This window comes from Penicillium daleae, assembly GCF_028827525.1.
Source record: "Penicillium daleae strain IBT 16125 chromosome Unknown utg000008l_segment0_segment0, whole genome shotgun sequence".
Taxonomy (NCBI): domain Eukaryota; kingdom Fungi; phylum Ascomycota; class Eurotiomycetes; order Eurotiales; family Aspergillaceae; genus Penicillium; species Penicillium daleae.
In genome coordinates this window covers 2895750-2913150 of record NW_026623156.1, presented here as the reverse complement: position 1 = coordinate 2913150, position 17401 = coordinate 2895750, and the positions used below count along the sequence as shown (strand labels likewise).

The window sequence follows — 17401 nt, the reverse complement described above, 5'->3', positions numbered from 1 at the left end:
CAGCCCTGGCCTGAGGCCACCAACTGGCTTCCCCTCCCGACTCGCCCTCCTCTCCTACATTCTTCGAATCACCCTGAGGTCGTGGATCTTCTTTCACCTAGATCCCTCCAACCCCCGATTCACTTTGTGCTTTCCTTCCAGTCTTTTTTTTCTTTATTTCCCTTCCCTCCCCGGTGCGTCAAGGTAAGCGTGTGATGAGCGGTAATCGTGGCTTCTCGGCTGCGTGGCGCTGATCTTGTGTGGTCCCGGCTCCATTATTTTGGGAACTTCGATGTTGACTTGTTGGTGGTTCAGGCTATCTAACACAACGCACTGCGGTCGACCTCTCTTTGAATTTGGATTCTCGTCTGCTCTGTGATTCCTTGGCCTTGAAATCGCCATCATGTCCTGGAAGCTCACCAAAAGTATGTTCAGTTGGTCTCCCTATCTCTCCTTGTCCCTGTTAAACCCCCCTCCTCCCCCCTCAAAGTGAGGGTCGCCCCCCCCCCCCCCCCCCCCCTCCACGAGGGAGGCATGTGAGGCTGGTATAACCTCAGTGGCAACCACTAATTATGATATTTTATAGAACTGAAAGAGACGCATCTGGCGCCTTTGACTAGTTCATTTGGCCGCTCGTCCTCCACCTCTACGATCAAGGGTGATTCAAATGGCGGTGGTGACGAGTCGCCGGTCGCTCCCCAAGCCCCCAGCATCGCTTCCACTGCTTCCACAAATGGCATCGGTATGACACTCGATCAGGGAGTAGAAGTAGGAATTGACTTTCGTGGCTAATTTCTCTCCCCGCGTGGGGAATCAACAATACAGCTGCCTCAGAGTCCCTCGTCTCTCCCCCGGTGGCTCCCGTGAAGCCAGGCATCCTTATTGTGACCCTTCACGAAGGCCAAGGATTCGCCTTGTCACCTCATTATCAGCAAATTTTCAACTCTCATTTCCAAAACAACTCGTACGCGCCATCGTCTTTGCGCCCCAGCACTTCGTCCTCGTCACAGTCTTCCCATGGACAAGCGGGCTCCTTCGTCCAGTCCACCCGGCCGCAGTCTACCAGTGGAGGCTTGAACTCTGCCCCGACCGTCCACGGCCGTTATTCAACCAAATACCTCCCCTACGCCCTTCTTGATTTCGAAAAGAACCAAGTTTTCGTCGATGCTGTGTCGGGTACTCCCGAGGCCCCTCTGTGGGCGGGTGACAGCACGGCGTTCAAGTTCGATGTCTCCCGAAAGACCGAGCTGAACGTGCAATTGTATCTCCGTAACCCAACTTCCCGACCTAGTGCTGGCCGGAGTGAGGATATTTTCTTGGGTGCTACCAAGGTCCACCCACGCTTTGAGGAGGCTGGCCAACCATATGTGGAAGACCCCAAGCTTAGCAAGAAGGACAACCAAAAGGCGGCGGCTGCTCATGCGGAGCAGGAACGTACCATGGGCCAATTGGGTGCTGAGTGGCTGGATCTCCAGTTCGGTAGTGGCTCGATTAAGATTGGCGTTTCCTTCGTTGAGAACAGACAACGCAGCTTGAAGATGGAAGATTTTGACTTGTTGAAGGTCGTTGGAAAGGGAAGTTTCGGCAAGGTCATGCAGGTCATGTATGTCACTCTTGGCACGCTCTTTGTTTGATGTCAACTCACGTTTTCGGTTGCTAACGACTCTTGAACAATACAGGAAGAAAGATACCGGCCGAATCTACGCCCTGAAGACAATTCGCAAAGCTCACATTATTTCCCGATCCGAAGTCACGCACACCCTTGCAGAGCGATCCGTGCTGGCACAGATCAACAATCCTTTCATCGTTCCCCTGAAATTCTCTTTCCAGTCGCCTGAGAAGTTGTACCTTGTTCTCGCATTCGTCAACGGTGGAGAGTTGTTCCACCACTTGCAACGAGAACAGCGATTTGACATCAACCGCGCCCGGTTCTATACTGCAGAGCTGCTGTGTGCGCTTGAATGCTTGCATGGCTTCAAGGTCATCTACCGTGACCTCAAGCCCGAGAATATTCTCCTCGATTATACTGGTCATATCGCCCTCTGTGACTTCGGTCTCTGCAAGTTGGATATGAAGGATGAGGACCGGACAAACAGTGAGTTGCAGCACTTCCCTACCTCTCTTGGACTACTCCGCTGACCAAGTTTAGCTTTCTGTGGTACCCCGGAGTATCTCGCCCCCGAGCTGCTGCTTGGCAATGGATACACCAAGACTGTGGACTGGTGGACTCTCGGTGTCTTGCTTTACGAGATGTTGACTGGTCTGCCGCCTTTCTACGATGAGAACACCAATGAGATGTACCGCAAGATTCTGCAGGAGCCCTTGACCTTCCCCAGCAGTGATATTGTTCCCCCGGCTGCCCGGGATTTGCTCACACGCCTGCTCGATCGCGATCCTCAGCGTCGTCTTGGTGCCAATGGTGCCGCAGAGATCAAGTCGCACCACTTCTTTGCCAATATCGATTGGCGTAAACTGCTTCAGCGGAAGTATGAGCCCAGCTTCCGCCCCAATGTGGTATGTATACACGAACCCGACAATCGGTTGAAACACTATCGCTCATTCCTTTTGTTTAGGTGGACGCTCGCGATACGGACAACTTCGACAAAGAGTTCACTGGGGAAATGCCTCAGGACTCCTATGTCGACGGTCCCGCCCTGTCCTCCACCATGCAGCAGCAGTTCGCTGGATGGTCTTACAACCGTCCAGTGGCTGGTCTTGGCGATGCAGGAGGCAGTGTCAAGGACCCGTCTTTTGGCAGCATTCCGGAGTAGAAGCAGGACCTACTTCGAAATGCTAGCCTCGGCAATGAGATTGAGAATGATTAGTGTGCATTGAGGGCTCATAGACACGATTCCCCTTGGTACTGCGTTTCGTTCTTGAGGCACATATCATCAATTTTGATCATCTTTCTTTTTGTCCCAAGTTTCCTCTTTCCCTCTCTAAATTTCCTGTTCCTTTTCCCTTTCCATCTTAAGGAGTCCACGGCATCTGTTCTCGGGGATCTTCGCAAGTTTCCGAGGCTGCAATGTTTTTTTCTTCCCTTGTCTTTTTTCTTCTCCATATTTGACTTCCCACAAACCCTCACCACGTCTGAGCGCTTTGATTTCTTTCTCATCATCCCCATCTCAGCGTTCGCCAACCCTCTCAACATAGGCAGGTTCCTTTGCACCCTTGTTTTCGTTTGTATGTTCTCAAGCGGTCATTACCTGTCTACTCGTGTCCGTTTCTCGTTGTATCCGGTCCATTCGTCGGGTGCGAGATGTCCCCCCTCTTCTCCGTATCTATTGACAGAGTCTCAAAGGCCAATGCCAAATCAAATTTCCACTGGAATCAGACTTTTTGCCCTTTCGTTCCCATCTTATAGCGTGGCAGATTGTTACATGTCGTTACATACTCGGGGTAATCAACCCGTCCTGTTCGAGGGGGCCACGGTTACTCGTGAGCAACGGTCCCTGGGTAGGTATTATTGTCTTGAACATGGTCACCTCTATACATGAGATTTATAAAGATGGAAACTATATCCGGTGAAAGATCCAAGGCAAGAGACTTCATCATTGTATCTATCATTCAATCTCAGGCAAAACCCGCCACGAATTGAAAACCTGTCACAGTGGGATTACAGCAATAAGAAAAACCAAAAAAATGGAACATGAAGAGGAGAAAAAGATAAAAATAAAGAAAACGAACAAGAAATGTCGGACACACGTTAAGACGCCGCTCGCAATTCAAAATTCAAGTCCCCGACTTTGTGGATCGGATACTAAAACAATATAAAAAAAGGACAAAATGCTCTATTCAACGCGTATCGAGCCGTAACTGCCTTTGAATACAATCAAACCCTTCCAAACCCCCTTCGATATCCTTTTTACTCCTCAGCCTCAGCCTCGGCCTCCGCTTCGGCTTCGACTTCGGCTTCGGCTTCAGGCTCGGCTTCCTCCGCAGGAGCACCGTTTGTGGCGGTCTGCTTCTCGTCGTCACCGTTAATGTCGATCAAAGACTCGGACGAGGGGGGCTCTGGGACGCCACCCTCCTTCTCAAGGCGGATGTATTCTTCCCACTCGGGGAAGAGGTCGTCATCAGTGGAGATGATATCGGGGGCACCGGGTGGGACACCGACGAGGCGGGCTACCTTAGTCTTGCCAGATGTCTCGAGGGAAGCCTTCCACTGCACGACGAGTGCGGGGGCACGAGAGGGCTTGTAGGTCTGAGCGAAGAGAACAGACTCGGCGAGGCGGTTGGTCTTCACGAGCAGGTCGATGCAGCCATCCACGTCACCCATGGACCAAAGTGTAGAGAAGGCAACGTTGTGCAGACCGGAGTCGGAGGCCTGGGCTGCCAGAGCGCGGAGACCCTCTCGGTTGTTGGAGGCAGTGTGTAGTAACAACAAGGAACCCACGTCCTTAGCCTGAGTGAAGCATTCCTGGGCCAAAGCGAGGTTCCAGCTAGCCAGGGCGGCGTCACCGATAGCCTTCCACTTGTGCTCGACGTTGGCAACGCGAGCGATCTCGAGAGCTGTCTCGAGATCATTAAGAGACAGAGCCAGGTCAAATCGGTGCTGCAGTTAGGCCAAAGTTAGTGCAATTCGGGACTGATCAAAACAACAGGCACGTACCTCTGGATCGGTTGCTACTTCCAGAGCCTGCTCCTTGTACCCTTGTCCCTCGAGGAAGCGGGCAATCTTGTTCATCTGATCCTCGGGAACATCTTGAAGCACCTCGGCGGCTGCTTCAGTTTCATTCCGAAGGATGAGTGTCTCGTACTGAAGCACGGCGAGGGACAGGGCGAAGGAAACGACATTGACATCCTTGTCGGCCAGGTAGATCCGTCCATCGCGGGGCAGGTAGCCCAGGACATACATGGACTGATCAAAGTGGGAGATGGTGTAGGTCTGGTCACCCACAAGGTAGTTGAGGCGGTTGGTAGAGTTGGTGTAGATGAAGCAGTCGCCAACCCACTCTCCGGTACGGACGGTCTCGTTGATTGTAGCGACAAGCTCCATGGCCGCCTCAACACCATCTTCATCAGCCTCACCATTGTTCATGCCCTCGATGTAGGCCTCGCGAGAGTAACGGAGAACGTAGAATGCATCCTCGCAAGCAAGTGTTACCAGCTCTCCAGACTCAGACCAGTGAACCTATGGATAGAAATATTAGTTAACGGGCCTTGACACCAGCGCAAATAAACTTACGGATTTAGGATCGGCCTCAATTCGGCGGACAAGGTTACCGGTCTCCCAGTCGAACAGACCAATGCCACCTTGTCCCTTAACACCAAGCAACACACCATCGCTAAGTCCCTCGGCTTGGAAGCCGACATCAAGACCACCGGGCTGTTCCTTGAAGTTCTTGAAAATCTTGACACTCGTTGCCGACTCGCGGATAGCATAATCATTGCTGTTATCCTTAGAGCCCCAGGCGAAGTCAAGGGCGGAACCGAAGGCCTTGTTACGCCACGCGAGAGCGGTATAGATAATGTACTCTCCGTCACCACAGACGGACACAAATCTGCCGTTCGGGTTGTGCGAAAGAGTCTGGGGGTAGATCTCGCACTGTCCAAGATCCTTTGCGGGGAGAGAAATGGGTTCCCCGTCCTTCACACTGGCGTCGCCCTTGATCACAGTAGACACAACCTCACTATGCCTGGCGTAGATAACTTTGCCAGATCCATCCATCGAGGCAGCGGGCTCTTCACGACCCATCTTCACGACCACTGCACCATCGTCGAAACCCATGGCGATTCCTTGCCGGCCCTGCTGGTAGGAGACACACCATGCCCGCTCCAGGCCATAGCTGAGTGACTGCTCCAAACGATAGGTGTTGGCGTGCCAGATCTTGATTGTACCGTCTTCGGAACCGGAGATGATGACGGGAAGCTCGGGGTGGTAGCAAGCAAAAGAAACATTGCTGGTGTGTCCTTCAAGGGTCGCGATGAGGGCCTTGGTGGTGTAATCCCAGATCTAATGAAGTTGATGTTAGGACTGCACGCTTTTGGACGAAGCACTCGACTCCAATCTTGCTTACCTTGACAGTCTTGTCATCTGAGGTGGTTAAGAGATATGGCTTGTCAGAGCCCGGGTAGTAGTCAACATGGTTGACTCCCTTCGTCTCGTGGGCCTCCAGTGTGAAGTTGGCATGAGGGGAGCCAAGGTTCCAGATCTTCACAGTTCGATCCAAGCAGGCCGTGGCGAAAGTATTGGTATCCTTGGGGTTGATGGCCATACCCATCACATAGTGGCTGTGACCCTCAAAGACCTGAACACATTTCCAACCCTTCTCCCAGTCCCACAATCGCACGGTCATATCATCACTGGCAGTCAAAACATAAGGTTGAGTGGGGTGAACAGCGATTGAACGAATGTAGTCAGGGTGCGCTTCAAAGGACGTGATCTTTTCGGAGGTGTTGTAGTTGTAGACACGAAGCTGGAAGTCATCCGAACCGCAGACAATCCAGTTCTTCCGCGCAATGAATCGACCGGCACGGACAGGGACATCAGTGAGCTCGAATGTTTTGATGATGGACTAAAAAGGGTAAATTTTAGCTATGCCAGCGTTGGAGGCAAACAGAACAGCCTACCTGTGACTCGTATGACCAAATGTAGACGTGACCTGTTGCGCAATATTAGCACCTCTAGCACATCGGAGATCCTTCGGAGGCTGTCTCCCTGGACATACCGCTGTAAAGGGTAGTCAAGATCCATGGCTCAGTGGGATGGAAATCTATAATGCAAAAGGAATTAGACATGTCTCGTTCAATGCCATGCGCACGAGAATTGGGAGCTTACCGATTCCCTTCACCCGCTCCGAGCGGGCAAAGAGCTGCCTCTGTAGGACACCAATTCGTCAGCGATCTAGTCAATTTCACAAGGCTGCATCCTTAATGCCATAGCGTCTTCCACTCGGAAGCAAAAACCACTGCAGTGTCTGTGTCTGCGTACCTTGACGTCGAGCCGCATGGTGTGTGGGGGATGAGACGAGTGTTTGTGTGGCGCGGTGTTGGGCCTGCGAGAACGAGGGGTAAATCCACGAGCCGCTCAAACAGCCTGGGTAGTGAGCGGCAAACGGGCCTCTAATTCAATGGAGAGTATTTCGAGAATCACAAAGATTTCTCGTCTGGAGGAGAGCTGGGGGTCATTCAGGGACAATGTATGTGTCCACAAGGGATTCCCGCCGCCCCCCTCACCGCCTTCCGGGCGATTCGAGGCTCCCGCATGGGCTGTGGATATAAAGTTGGATAGGGATGAGCAGAACCCTACTTAGAGAGTCAATGGCAATGAATTTAATCCTGGTGTAGTCTAGAGATGATTCTGATTGATTTCATCTAAATGTCCCTTTAATTCGTCTCCATAACTCCTATAGTCTATAGTAAAGACGACTTTAAAGCAGACGAATAGTATGTCTAGCGCGGCAGCCATTATATACTTCTCCGAGGATAAGTCAAAATATACTTGAGCCGACCGAGTAATGTATTTCCAGACAGACTTCCTTCTAAGTACATCATGCCTCGATGTACGGTGGCCGATAGTGGCCACCCTTAGGCAAGTGGTGTTTTTATCGAATTTCAAGGGCAGAAACCCCTACTTAGCCACATAACTGCCTGGCAACCTGGAATATTAGGCTACTCACACGCAACATCACACGCAAGGAATTCTGGTTCTACGCTGGCTACACCGAACGGGGGAAGAAGACTCTAGTAGCATCATCGAAGAATTTCCTCACCGACTTAGAGCTACTGCAGCGACCGGGGTTATATCGTTATTCTCAACAGAGGCTACCCTGATGAGCTACGTAGGTAGGTAGAGAGAGAGATTGTAGAGAGGGGTATATAAAGAGGTGTAGAAAGAGATTCAGGGGTATTCGAAAGCAGACTGAATTACCTATTTCGGGTATGTTAAGACCTAGTTTATAAGGTATGCAGGCCAGGCGGTATAAAAACGTCACTTGCCCAAGGGTGTCCACCATCGGCCGCCGTACTCGATGGCACGACTAAGCTACTTGGTCTCTTCACGGCTACGCACCAAAGAAGCTTCCGAAATAGAAAAACTGGAACATAACGAATAAGTGTATTGGAACAACCTGCCCTCTAATAAGTACAGAAACGGGGCCTTAATCCCTTTTTCAAAAATCACTTTAGTTTCCGCGCGCAAAATAAGTCCATTGGCCAGGGACAGGCTTCTCCTCAAGCTCCTCCCACCTGTATAGATTGTGAGTATACTAAAACAGGAACTGTAAACGCAATGGTTTGGCGACACTCACACTTTAGCCTTGTACAGCTCATCAGTCAACTTGAGCTCCGCCTCGGCAACCTGGATGACCTCCTCGATGAGACCGGCGCCAATCTTCTGCTCAATCTGGGAGATCCTAGGGAACGGGTTTAGCTCGCGAATGGGTGACTCTCCGCCTGAGATTGGCCGATCCACTTACTGCTCAGCCTCCAGAGCGGGCTCATTCTCCCAAGACATGTGATGCTCGTAGTGGTCTGCCTCTACTTTGTTGGTGGTGGAGCTGGACTCCTTGATAATCTTCTGCCACTCAGCGGCTTCTTGCGGGGTACGCGCAGGGCCCTCGGTAGAGGCAGACAAACCCTCACCATCCCATTCCTCGCCGCGAGCGTTGTCACTTCCGTCGGGTTGCTGCGAGCCAACGAAAGCGAATGTACCGTCGGAGCGCTGGAGTTGGGCGAATCGCTCGGGCTCGGCTCCAACAGTCTTCTTCACACGCTCCAACCACTGCTCGAAACCGGGAGGCTTCTGCGACTCAACAATCTGAAGACGGTGGCGAGACAAGGCCTCGACAGACTGGCGGTAGGCGGAGGACTCGGGGAAGTTGGACAGCTTCTGGAGAGTCGTGGTGTAGAGATAGATTAGAGTCGGACGAGGGCTTGGGTGGGTGTTCAGGCCAGTCAATCCGGTGGGAGCGAAGGGCTCCAGATACCGGGGCTTGACATTGGCCAGTAGCCGAAGTGTGGACCGCATTGTGGTGTGGGATAGAGGAGGAATTGAGGTTGGCAGCGCAAGTTGGACCAGGGTGGTGATGGAAAGGGAAGTTGAAGTCGGCCCGGAGCGGATAAACTTGAGATCCCTCCTTCAAGGCCAGACCTGGCAGGGGGAGCCACCATTTCCTCTACACACATGCGCACGCGCCAAAGTCTTGATTATATCGGACGCTGTGTTGTCTGATCTTGTTCTTCTCAGGGCTCGGGGATTGGTCGTCCTTCCCTGCTGCTCCTTTTTCTTTTTTGGCTGGTTGACCAGCGTTCAACTTTAGCCAGTTTTCGCCCCCCCGTCCAATGTGCCACCTGTGATAAATCCGCGATCCTCCCTTTCTCGACCAACGTCTCTCGTTTTCAAATCTGCGCAAGGGCCTCTCGTGAGGCTCACCTATACTTTCTCTTGACTTCTCACTCGAGGTTAAGACCTCGTCTTCTTCGGTCACAATGAAGGTTTCCTGGTTGGGATTGTCCCTCCTTTCACTGTTGGCCGTGCCTACAGTTGCCGCGCCCTCGGAGTCGGAGACAAAGGTTGGCAACCGACTGGAAAAACGGCGGAATAATCGTGGAGTCGATGCTGAGGAGCCCTCGATCTTTAATGGTCTCGACGTCCCGCCGTTGCTTCAGTTGACACCCGACAACTACGAGGAGCTTACCAAAGATGGAACTTGGTCGGTGCCTTCGGCCCCGAAGACTATATAGTTTTCAATATACTGACACTCTGCAGGCTCGTCAAGCACTATTCACCATCGTGCGCCCACTGCAGAAAGGCGGCGCCTGCCTATCAGACCACATATGAATATTACTATGTACGTGAATAGCTTCGAGTGTATCCATGAGGGCGTCCCAGCTAACATGCGATAACAGACTTCTAATCCCATTTCTCCCTCATCCGCCAAATCCCCCGACCCGAAGTCTCTGAATGGTTTCACTAAATACTACAACTTCCACTTCGCCTCCATGAATTGTCTGGCCCACGGAGACTTGTGCGAGAAACTCGGTATCGGCGCTTGGCCGACCTTTGCGTTTTACGAGGATGGTGCCCAGAAAGACAAGTATGTTGGCGCCAAGTCGGTCGCGGATCTGAGCAAGTTGATCGAAGAGAAGCTCGAGGCGGTCAGGCCTGGCTCTCGTCCCCCGCAGGGTATCAAATTGCCCGAGGTTGGCGCATCTGGCGTCGACCCATCCGCCGAGCCCGATTCTCCCATTGCCGAAGATAAGGATTCCAAGGCCGGCACGCTGGCTGGCGAGCAGCACAACGACCTGGTTGCCCAGAAGTCGACGGATGCGCCCGATGCCGTGGTGAGCAGCGAGCCGGGTAGCGCTGTCACTGTGAAAGCGAAGCACAACGGACCTCCCCCTAACCCGCAAGGCATTTCCGTTCCTCTCACTGCCGAAAGCTTCCAGAAGCTTGTGACTACGACCCAAGATCCGTGGTTCATCAAGTTCTACTCTCCCATGTGCGGACACTGTCAAGCCATGGCTCCTAACTGGAAGGAGATGGCGAAGGAGATGACGGATATTCTGAACATTGGTGAAGTAAACTGTGATGTCGAGACTCGCCTGTGTGCGGATGCTCGAGTTGACGCTTACCCCACAATCTACTTCTTCCGTGGCGGTCAGAGAGTTGAGTATACTGGTCTGCGTGGCCTTGGCGACCTGCTTTCATACACCAAGAAGGCTGTTGGCCCTGGATCTGAGATTGAGGACGTTGATGCGGCTACTTTCAAAGAGTTGGAAGAGACCGAGGAGGTTCTTTTCTTGTACTTCTATGACCATGCGACCACCTCGGAGGACTTCCGGGCTATGGAGCGCCTGACTCTTAGCCTCGTGGGCCATGCTCGGATCGTCAAGACTAGCAGCGCCGCCCTCGCTGAGCGATTCAAGATCTCCACTTGGCCTCGTCTCCTGGTTGTCCGTGATGGTCGGCCCAACTACTACAATGCTCTTGCCCCCAAGGATATGAGAGATTTCCGCCAAATGCTATCCTGGATGCAGACTGTCTGGCTGCCAATTGTCCCCGAGCTCACGGCTTCGAACGCCCGGGAGATCATGGATGGCAAGTTTGTCGTGCTTGGTATTCTCAGCCGCCGCCGCTCCGACGATTTCAAGCAGTCGAAGCGCGAATTGAAGGAAGCTGCCTTTGAGTGGATGGACAAGCAGATTCAGCTGTTCCGCCTTGAGCGCTCGGAGCTTCGTGATGCCAAGCAGCTGCGTATTGAGGAAGCTGACGACCGCAATGACCAGCGCGCTTTACGGGCTGCGAAGAATATGCGCATCACCATTCGTGAGGACGACAAGAAACCCGTCGCATTTGCCTGGGTTGATGGCGACTTCTGGGAGCGCTGGCTGCGTACCACCTATGGTATTGATGTGGAACAGGGTGATCGTGTGATCATCAACGACGAAGATGTAAGCTTTGGCCCATTCGGTTTGTTTCTTGATAATTCAAAACTAACTCATGACAGAACCGTCGTTACTGGGATACTGCTTCTAGCGGAGCTACTATTATGGCCTCTCGTACCTCCATCCTCGAAACCATCCCTCTCGTCATCGCATCCCCACCCAAACTGTCCCCCAAGTCTACTATCGGCACCTTCGAGACTTTCTTCTTCTTCACCCGCTCCTTCCTCACCAGCCACCCCATTCTCTTCTTTGTTTTCCTGGGCATTACCGTTGCCGTTGTCACTATCGTCGGGCGTGGGCGCCTCTTGCGCCGCGTCACTCGTGGCGGTATTATCGGCAACGCGAATGGCGGCGGTGGCTTCTTCCACCTGGACGGCAAGGAGGGATTCCTGAATGGAGGCTCGACCGGCAAGGTCGATTAATGAGACGCATGTACAGTTCTGGTGTTTGGATGCGTGGTTATAATTTCTTCACCTGTATTTGATTCATTCCAGGCTGTTTCTTTTTTTCCCCTGTGGTTTGTTTCCTGCTCCATACGGTTCTCCCATGAATCTTTTGCATGTCAACTTGGGGTGTTGAAGCACATATTTCCTAGTCTTGTTCTATTCCTTTTTCTCGCTTGAATCCATGAAATTCTAGAAGATGACTCGATCTATGTAAAGATGGAATTAGAGTGGCTCTATATTCTACTTGTAAGCACTACTTCTTGCCTTGAACCAATAAAGTGTCCTCCAATTGGTCGTAGGCCCTTAAATCACGTGATACTCACCCGGTTTTCGTCGACCACGATGTGCAGCTCCGGTCCCTTCCTCGAGCAATTGTCCCATCTGCCCACGCGAACAACAATGGTATGTCGGATCCTATTACTGGAGTTCCAATTCATCTGCAACTGCGTCTGCGTCTTCTGTTTGAGTTTTGGGGTCAGGGTTGGTCTTGGGCCGTCGCACGAAGCAATCGCCCTGATACGACACTCCGAGAATCCTCGGGATGAACGCGGATGCTGCAGTAGAGTCTACGAAGCAATTCGATGCTAACCGTGCTTCTTTCTAATCATCAGGTCTTCACTCCCACTCTCCGCCGCGCCGCGGCCCAGGCCTCCACCTCCGCCTTTGCGCCCAAGTGAGATCACCCCAGAATCCCCGTACTCGGTTATAGCATGACCCTGCAATGTGGTTCGCAAATATCGGATTCCCGCCAGCTTGAACATGTTCTCGAGAGATATTGATGAGCTGGCTATCCTATAATGCGATTCCATGGCTGTTACGGTCGTCGTCCCTGGCTTGGTCTTTGGGCTCCGGGGGTATAATGGATAGCACCCGGAGTCAAAGATCTTGCGGGCTCGGCTTCATATGGATGATGAATAGCTGCGACTATATGCTTGGATTGCCAGGCTAACGACAATCTTGCTGCTGCAGGTACACCATCCCCCGTCGGGTTGCGGGCTTCACCATTCCCGCCGCCGTCCAGGCGTAAGTCTTCTATAATCCTTGGGCTCGGCTTCAGCCAGAGCCTTGCCATTGCCATCATCTGTGTTCTGACAGTCGAAATTAGTGGTACTCTTGCCGCCAGCTTCGGCGTCTTCGCCGGCACCGCTGCCCTCTTCATGTTCGGCGAGGTCCCCCGTGTGCGCCGCGACATCCTGCAGCAGATCCCCGGTCTGGACACCTACTACGACCGCCGCATTGCCCCTGAGGACAACGTAAGTACCTGTCTGATTTGATATTCCTTGCCTTCTGGCACCGTACTAATCCATATGTTAGCCCTTCTAAATTATCTGCGGTCCTACCTGGAGCGTCCATGCTAGCACTTTGGTAATGGCGATGCATAGGGTGGTTTCGAGGTTGTGTGTAGAATAGTGGTGAAGAAAGTCGTTCTTTGTTTTTAATAGCACATAGAGGCAGCCGTGTCCAACTAAGCTGTGGTGATTTCATTTGTGTCCTTTCATCAGCATGCGTGTGGCATCATCCTTGTCAGAAGGACCTCGGGTGTCACTTCCCCACACGTAGTGTCGCTACAGGTCCCTACAGAAACTTAAAAGAGCATGTCCGATATGGCTTAACAGGTTGGCATGGCCGTTCGGGGCACTTGACCTACTTGGGCAGGTCTACCCTTCGTTGCAGATAAGCCTTCTGTTGGATGTCACGACTAGTCATGTCATCTGGCCCCCCAGCACAGCCGCTTATCTTCCCTCCAACGACTGTATCAACCACTCCGATAAGACCAGCCACTAACCAAACCCCCAGATTACGCCTCCTCCCAGGCCACGCTTGAACCTGCCCTGATGGGTTTGGAACTCTTGCCAAGTTGACAAGGGTAGCACGGATCCCAGCAGACTCTCGAATGGAATCCCGTCCGAGTGTTTGTTCTTGTCGAATCACAGCTCTCTCGTGCGGAGAAGTCCAAGTGACGCTGATCAACTCGACGGATGGACTTGACATCGCAAGCTCAATTCATCTGGCTGAAACCGGTCTATCGCAGGGGGTTTCTAAGCTATGAATCAAATGATAGTCCTCCGTTATCAGCCGCGGCTGGCTCATTTTGCGGAGAAAGCATGGCAAACGCCCCTTCTTTGGATTCGTTTGGATCGAAGGCGCCGCGCTACAATTGGATCCCCTCCCCCTTTGTCCCACCCCCTCTCTGATCATAAGCCCTTCTAGTGGCATTCCGCCGGTCCCACGGGATCAGATACGGAGCAGCTTGGTAGGATCCAGATTCCCTTTAGATCCCTGATGGCGTCTCTAATCGTCATGGGCCCGGGGATAAAGTGCCAATCTGCGGCTTGCATCGTGCAGAGATAACCACTGCCGAAGAGCATTGGCCTCCCCCTAACTTAGGAACTGATAGACCCCCGACTCGTTTAAAAATGCGACGTCTCCCTCGCAGCTGTGTCATCGTTAGCGAGAAACAAAAAAGGGGCCGTTCTTAGTGAATGATCCCCTATCTCGAATCCATTGCCGGTTGCTATAACCAGTGCCTGTCTTCTACTGTCCTACAATTTGGAGGGTGATAGATGAGCCCCGAGATGGAGACTAAATTATCGGATACAAGCGCCTCCAAACGTCGCGTGTACGCTAATACCAACCATGCTCAAGTTACGTCGGTCCTCGCTGATGGCGACGTGCCATTTGCGGACCATGACATGGATGCCGACGAGCGGGTGATCGTGGCTCTGGGTTATAAGCAGGAGTTTAAGCGTGAATTCTCCCTGTGGACAACCTTCTGTGTCAGTTTTGCTGTTCTCGGTCTGTTGCCGTCATTCGCGAGTACATTGTACTATGGTATATTCTCCCCGCAAGCCATAAGTTGTGTGACACTATCCGCTAACTGAATTCAAAGGAATGGGCTATGCAGGAACCGCAGGCATGGTGTGGGGATGGATCGTTGCTATGGTTTTTATCCAATGTATTGCCATGTCAATGGCTGAGCTTTGTTCGGCCATGCCTACGAGGTAAACAGGCCCTCCATTATTGTTACTCGAAGTCCTGGCATCCAGGCTAACATACCTTGCTTTGCTTCTAGTGGCGGTCTTTATTACGCGGCAGCAGTACTCGCACCTCCCGGATATGGTCCTCTCGCTGCTTGGTTGACTGGATGGTCCAACTGGATTGGACAGATTACGGCAGCGCCATCGGTGGACTATGCGCTGTCTGCGATGATACTAGCCGCCGGGTCTATCAGCAATCCCGACTATGTCCCAACCACTTGGCAGACCTTCCTGCTGACTGCATTGATCATGGTTATCCACGCGGCGATCAGCAGTATGCCCACGAAGCGCGTGGCTCAATTCAACTCGTACGGTTCGACGTTCAACATTATCGCGCTCATTGCCACTATCATCGTCATTCCCGCTGCAACCAAGAACGAGCCCAAGTTCACTCCCTCAAAGGAAGTCTGGGGAAACATCACAAACCAGACTGACTTCCCCAGCGGCGTGGCAGTACTCATGACCTTTGTCGGCGTCATCTGGACGATGTCCGGCTACGACTCACCTTTCCACCTGAGCGAGGAATGCTCCAACGCCAACATCGCCTCCCCACGCGCAATCGTGCTAACATCCGGCGTCGGTGGAGTGATGGGCTGGTTCCTCCAGCTTGTAGTAGCCTATACGGTCGTGGATATCAGTGCAGTTGTCGACTCGGACCTAGGCCAGCCCTGGGCATCCTATCTCCTCCAGGTGCTACCTCAGAAGGCAGCTCTAGGTATCCTCGGGTTAACCATCGTCTGCGGCTTCTCCATGGGTCAGGGATGCATGGTCGCCGCGTCGCGGGTGACATACGCCTACGCACGAGACGATTGCTTCCCGCTCTCGCGCCTCTGGAAACAAGTCAACCCGTATACACAAACCCCCGTCAACGCGGTGATTCTCAACGCCGTACTGGGAATTCTAATGTGTCTGCTCATTCTAGCTGGCAACGTCGCGATCGGCGCGCTGTTCTCGATCGGCGCCATTGCTCAATTTGTCGCGTTCGCAATTCCCATTTTCATCCGTGTCTTCTTCGTGGGTCATCGCTTCCGAAAGGGACCGTGGCATTTGGGTCCGTTTGGTCCATATATTGGTGGCTTGGGCGTTGCCTTTGTCACGCTGATGGTGCCTATCTTGTGTCTGCCGAGTGTCACGAAGGGGGATTTGACGCCCGACCTGATGAATTGGACCTGTCTGGTGTATGGTGCACCGATGCTAGCTGTGCTGATCTGGTGGGTGGTCGATGCGCGCAAGTGGTTCACTGGGCCCAAGGTTAATGTCGAGCATTCTATGCATCCGGTTGTTAGTGAGGGCATGGAGCCTGAGGAGCAAACGGAGGCAGAGCTAACTACGACCTCAGCAAAATCCGCTGAGGATAAGTTGTAAAGGACCTGGTCTGTATCTCTTGGCCTGGTCTTGCATGCGGAGTTTGAAGGGTTTCTTGGATGGATGGTAGTTCTACGATGTCTTCTTGACTGGTACTGTGTACCCCTATTTAATTATATTGCTGTATATGAGGAACAATGGACATATTTCAATGACTCTAGTGATCAATTTCGAGAATGCGATCATGCATACGATAAGTTTTCTCAAGTCTCGAAGGGGTTTCGGGACCTTTGTCATGTACACAACTTCCGTTTTCGGAATCGTCAAAAGTGGGACTAGTTCACCAGAAGTGCCTGACCTAAAGGGCAGAGTACACTATATGACCTGCAAACGTTGAGAACACAAGAATCTGGGGTCGAATGGGTCTCCTGGCGAGCACATTTTATGATTCTGGAGCCAGACCCAGTGCCCCATCTCGTCGCTTTTTGGGGCTGTGATGTGGCTCCCGGGAGGGAGGTGTGGGCTACTCCACTGCCCCAGGTGCTTAATTCTTCTTGCCATGTGGATGAGCAAGGTGAGGTGTCAAGAAATTTACTACGGAGATAATTTGGAACCCTAACTGCTACGCTGGGCGTATTTTGAATCGGTGTGAAGTATGGAATATGCGGCAGAATAGTATATGCCGTGAAGGACCATTGCGATATATATCTACCTCCTCACTATGTAACGAGGCCGTTGGAGTGGAACTATGCAGGTCCCGCGGAGCCAGGAATTACGTAGGAAATTGAAAAGGAACATTCAAGAAAAAAGCAAAGAGGACTAAGCCAAGATGTTTCCATAGAGCCCACCCGACTGCAAGTATATGGCATTGTTGATCACCTCTCGAGGTACCGGGTACCTAAGCACGTCCCTATTAACAGCCCCGAAAAGCACCGAAATGAGACACGTTTAATAAACACCGCCTGCAAGACAGCCCCCAGAGACAATTAAACCAAGACGGCTGACCAAAATCATTGCTATGTTCCCGATTCCCACTCATTGCTACGATTACACTACCACGCTTCGTACATACTCCCCTGTACCTACTACCTGCCTAGGATCTCCGGGCGAATCCTGCGAAATCGATCCACTGGTCCCCTGGTCCCCACCAGCGGTGCGGTGGGCACTGGACATGGATGCAACGGAGAAATAAGTTCGATGGGACACACAGATATGCTTAATCTAACTCCAGATGCAGAGAGG

The 17401-nt window shown here is 52.3% G+C and overlaps 6 protein-coding genes across 6 annotated transcripts; 4 read left to right on the top strand and 2 right to left on the bottom strand.

Annotated features, from left to right (window-relative positions):
- Positions 1-382: 382 nt before the first annotated feature.
- N7458_009578 (serine/threonine-protein kinase) lies at positions 383-2750 on the top strand (the record flags this gene model as incomplete). Its single annotated transcript, XM_056912960.1, has 6 exons — positions 383-404; positions 566-721; positions 805-1582; positions 1659-2074; positions 2129-2493; positions 2553-2750. 6 exons carry the CDS (start codon positions 383-385, stop codon positions 2748-2750), a joined length of 1935 nt encoding a protein of 644 aa, XP_056761809.1.
- A 1094-nt stretch (positions 2751-3844) lies between these two features.
- N7458_009577 (coatomer subunit beta') lies at positions 3845-6931 on the bottom strand (the record flags this gene model as incomplete). The annotated part of the gene is made up of 8 exons (XM_056912959.1): positions 3845-4534; positions 4592-5113; positions 5168-5935; positions 6000-6497; positions 6553-6584; positions 6651-6695; positions 6761-6800; positions 6914-6931. The coding sequence occupies 8 exons, from the start codon at positions 6929-6931 to the stop codon at positions 3845-3847; spliced, it is 2613 nt and encodes an 870-aa protein (XP_056761808.1).
- Positions 6932-8105: 1174 nt separating this feature from the next.
- Positions 8106-8950, bottom strand: N7458_009576 (complex I NDUFA5 subunit family protein; the record flags this gene model as incomplete). The annotated part of the gene is made up of 3 exons (XM_056912958.1): positions 8106-8169; positions 8232-8336; positions 8400-8950. 3 exons carry the CDS (start codon positions 8948-8950, stop codon positions 8106-8108), a joined length of 720 nt encoding a protein of 239 aa, XP_056761807.1.
- Positions 8951-9411: 461 nt separating this feature from the next.
- On the top strand, positions 9412-11792 carry N7458_009575 (putative disulfide isomerase; the record flags this gene model as incomplete). The annotated part of the gene is made up of 4 exons (XM_056912957.1): positions 9412-9635; positions 9692-9773; positions 9832-11376; positions 11433-11792. 4 exons carry the CDS (start codon positions 9412-9414, stop codon positions 11790-11792), a joined length of 2211 nt encoding a protein of 736 aa, XP_056761806.1.
- A 366-nt stretch (positions 11793-12158) lies between these two features.
- Positions 12159-13139, top strand: N7458_009574 (cytochrome b-c1 complex subunit 10; the record flags this gene model as incomplete). Its single annotated transcript, XM_056912956.1, has 5 exons — positions 12159-12218; positions 12428-12489; positions 12786-12839; positions 12940-13069; positions 13131-13139. The coding sequence occupies 5 exons, from the start codon at positions 12159-12161 to the stop codon at positions 13137-13139; spliced, it is 315 nt and encodes a 104-aa protein (XP_056761805.1).
- Positions 13140-14380: 1241 nt separating this feature from the next.
- N7458_009573 (amino acid permease) lies at positions 14381-16219 on the top strand (the record flags this gene model as incomplete). The annotated part of the gene is made up of 3 exons (XM_056912955.1): positions 14381-14648; positions 14707-14818; positions 14890-16219. The coding sequence occupies 3 exons, from the start codon at positions 14381-14383 to the stop codon at positions 16217-16219; spliced, it is 1710 nt and encodes a 569-aa protein (XP_056761804.1).
- Positions 16220-17401: the final 1182 nt, after the last annotated feature.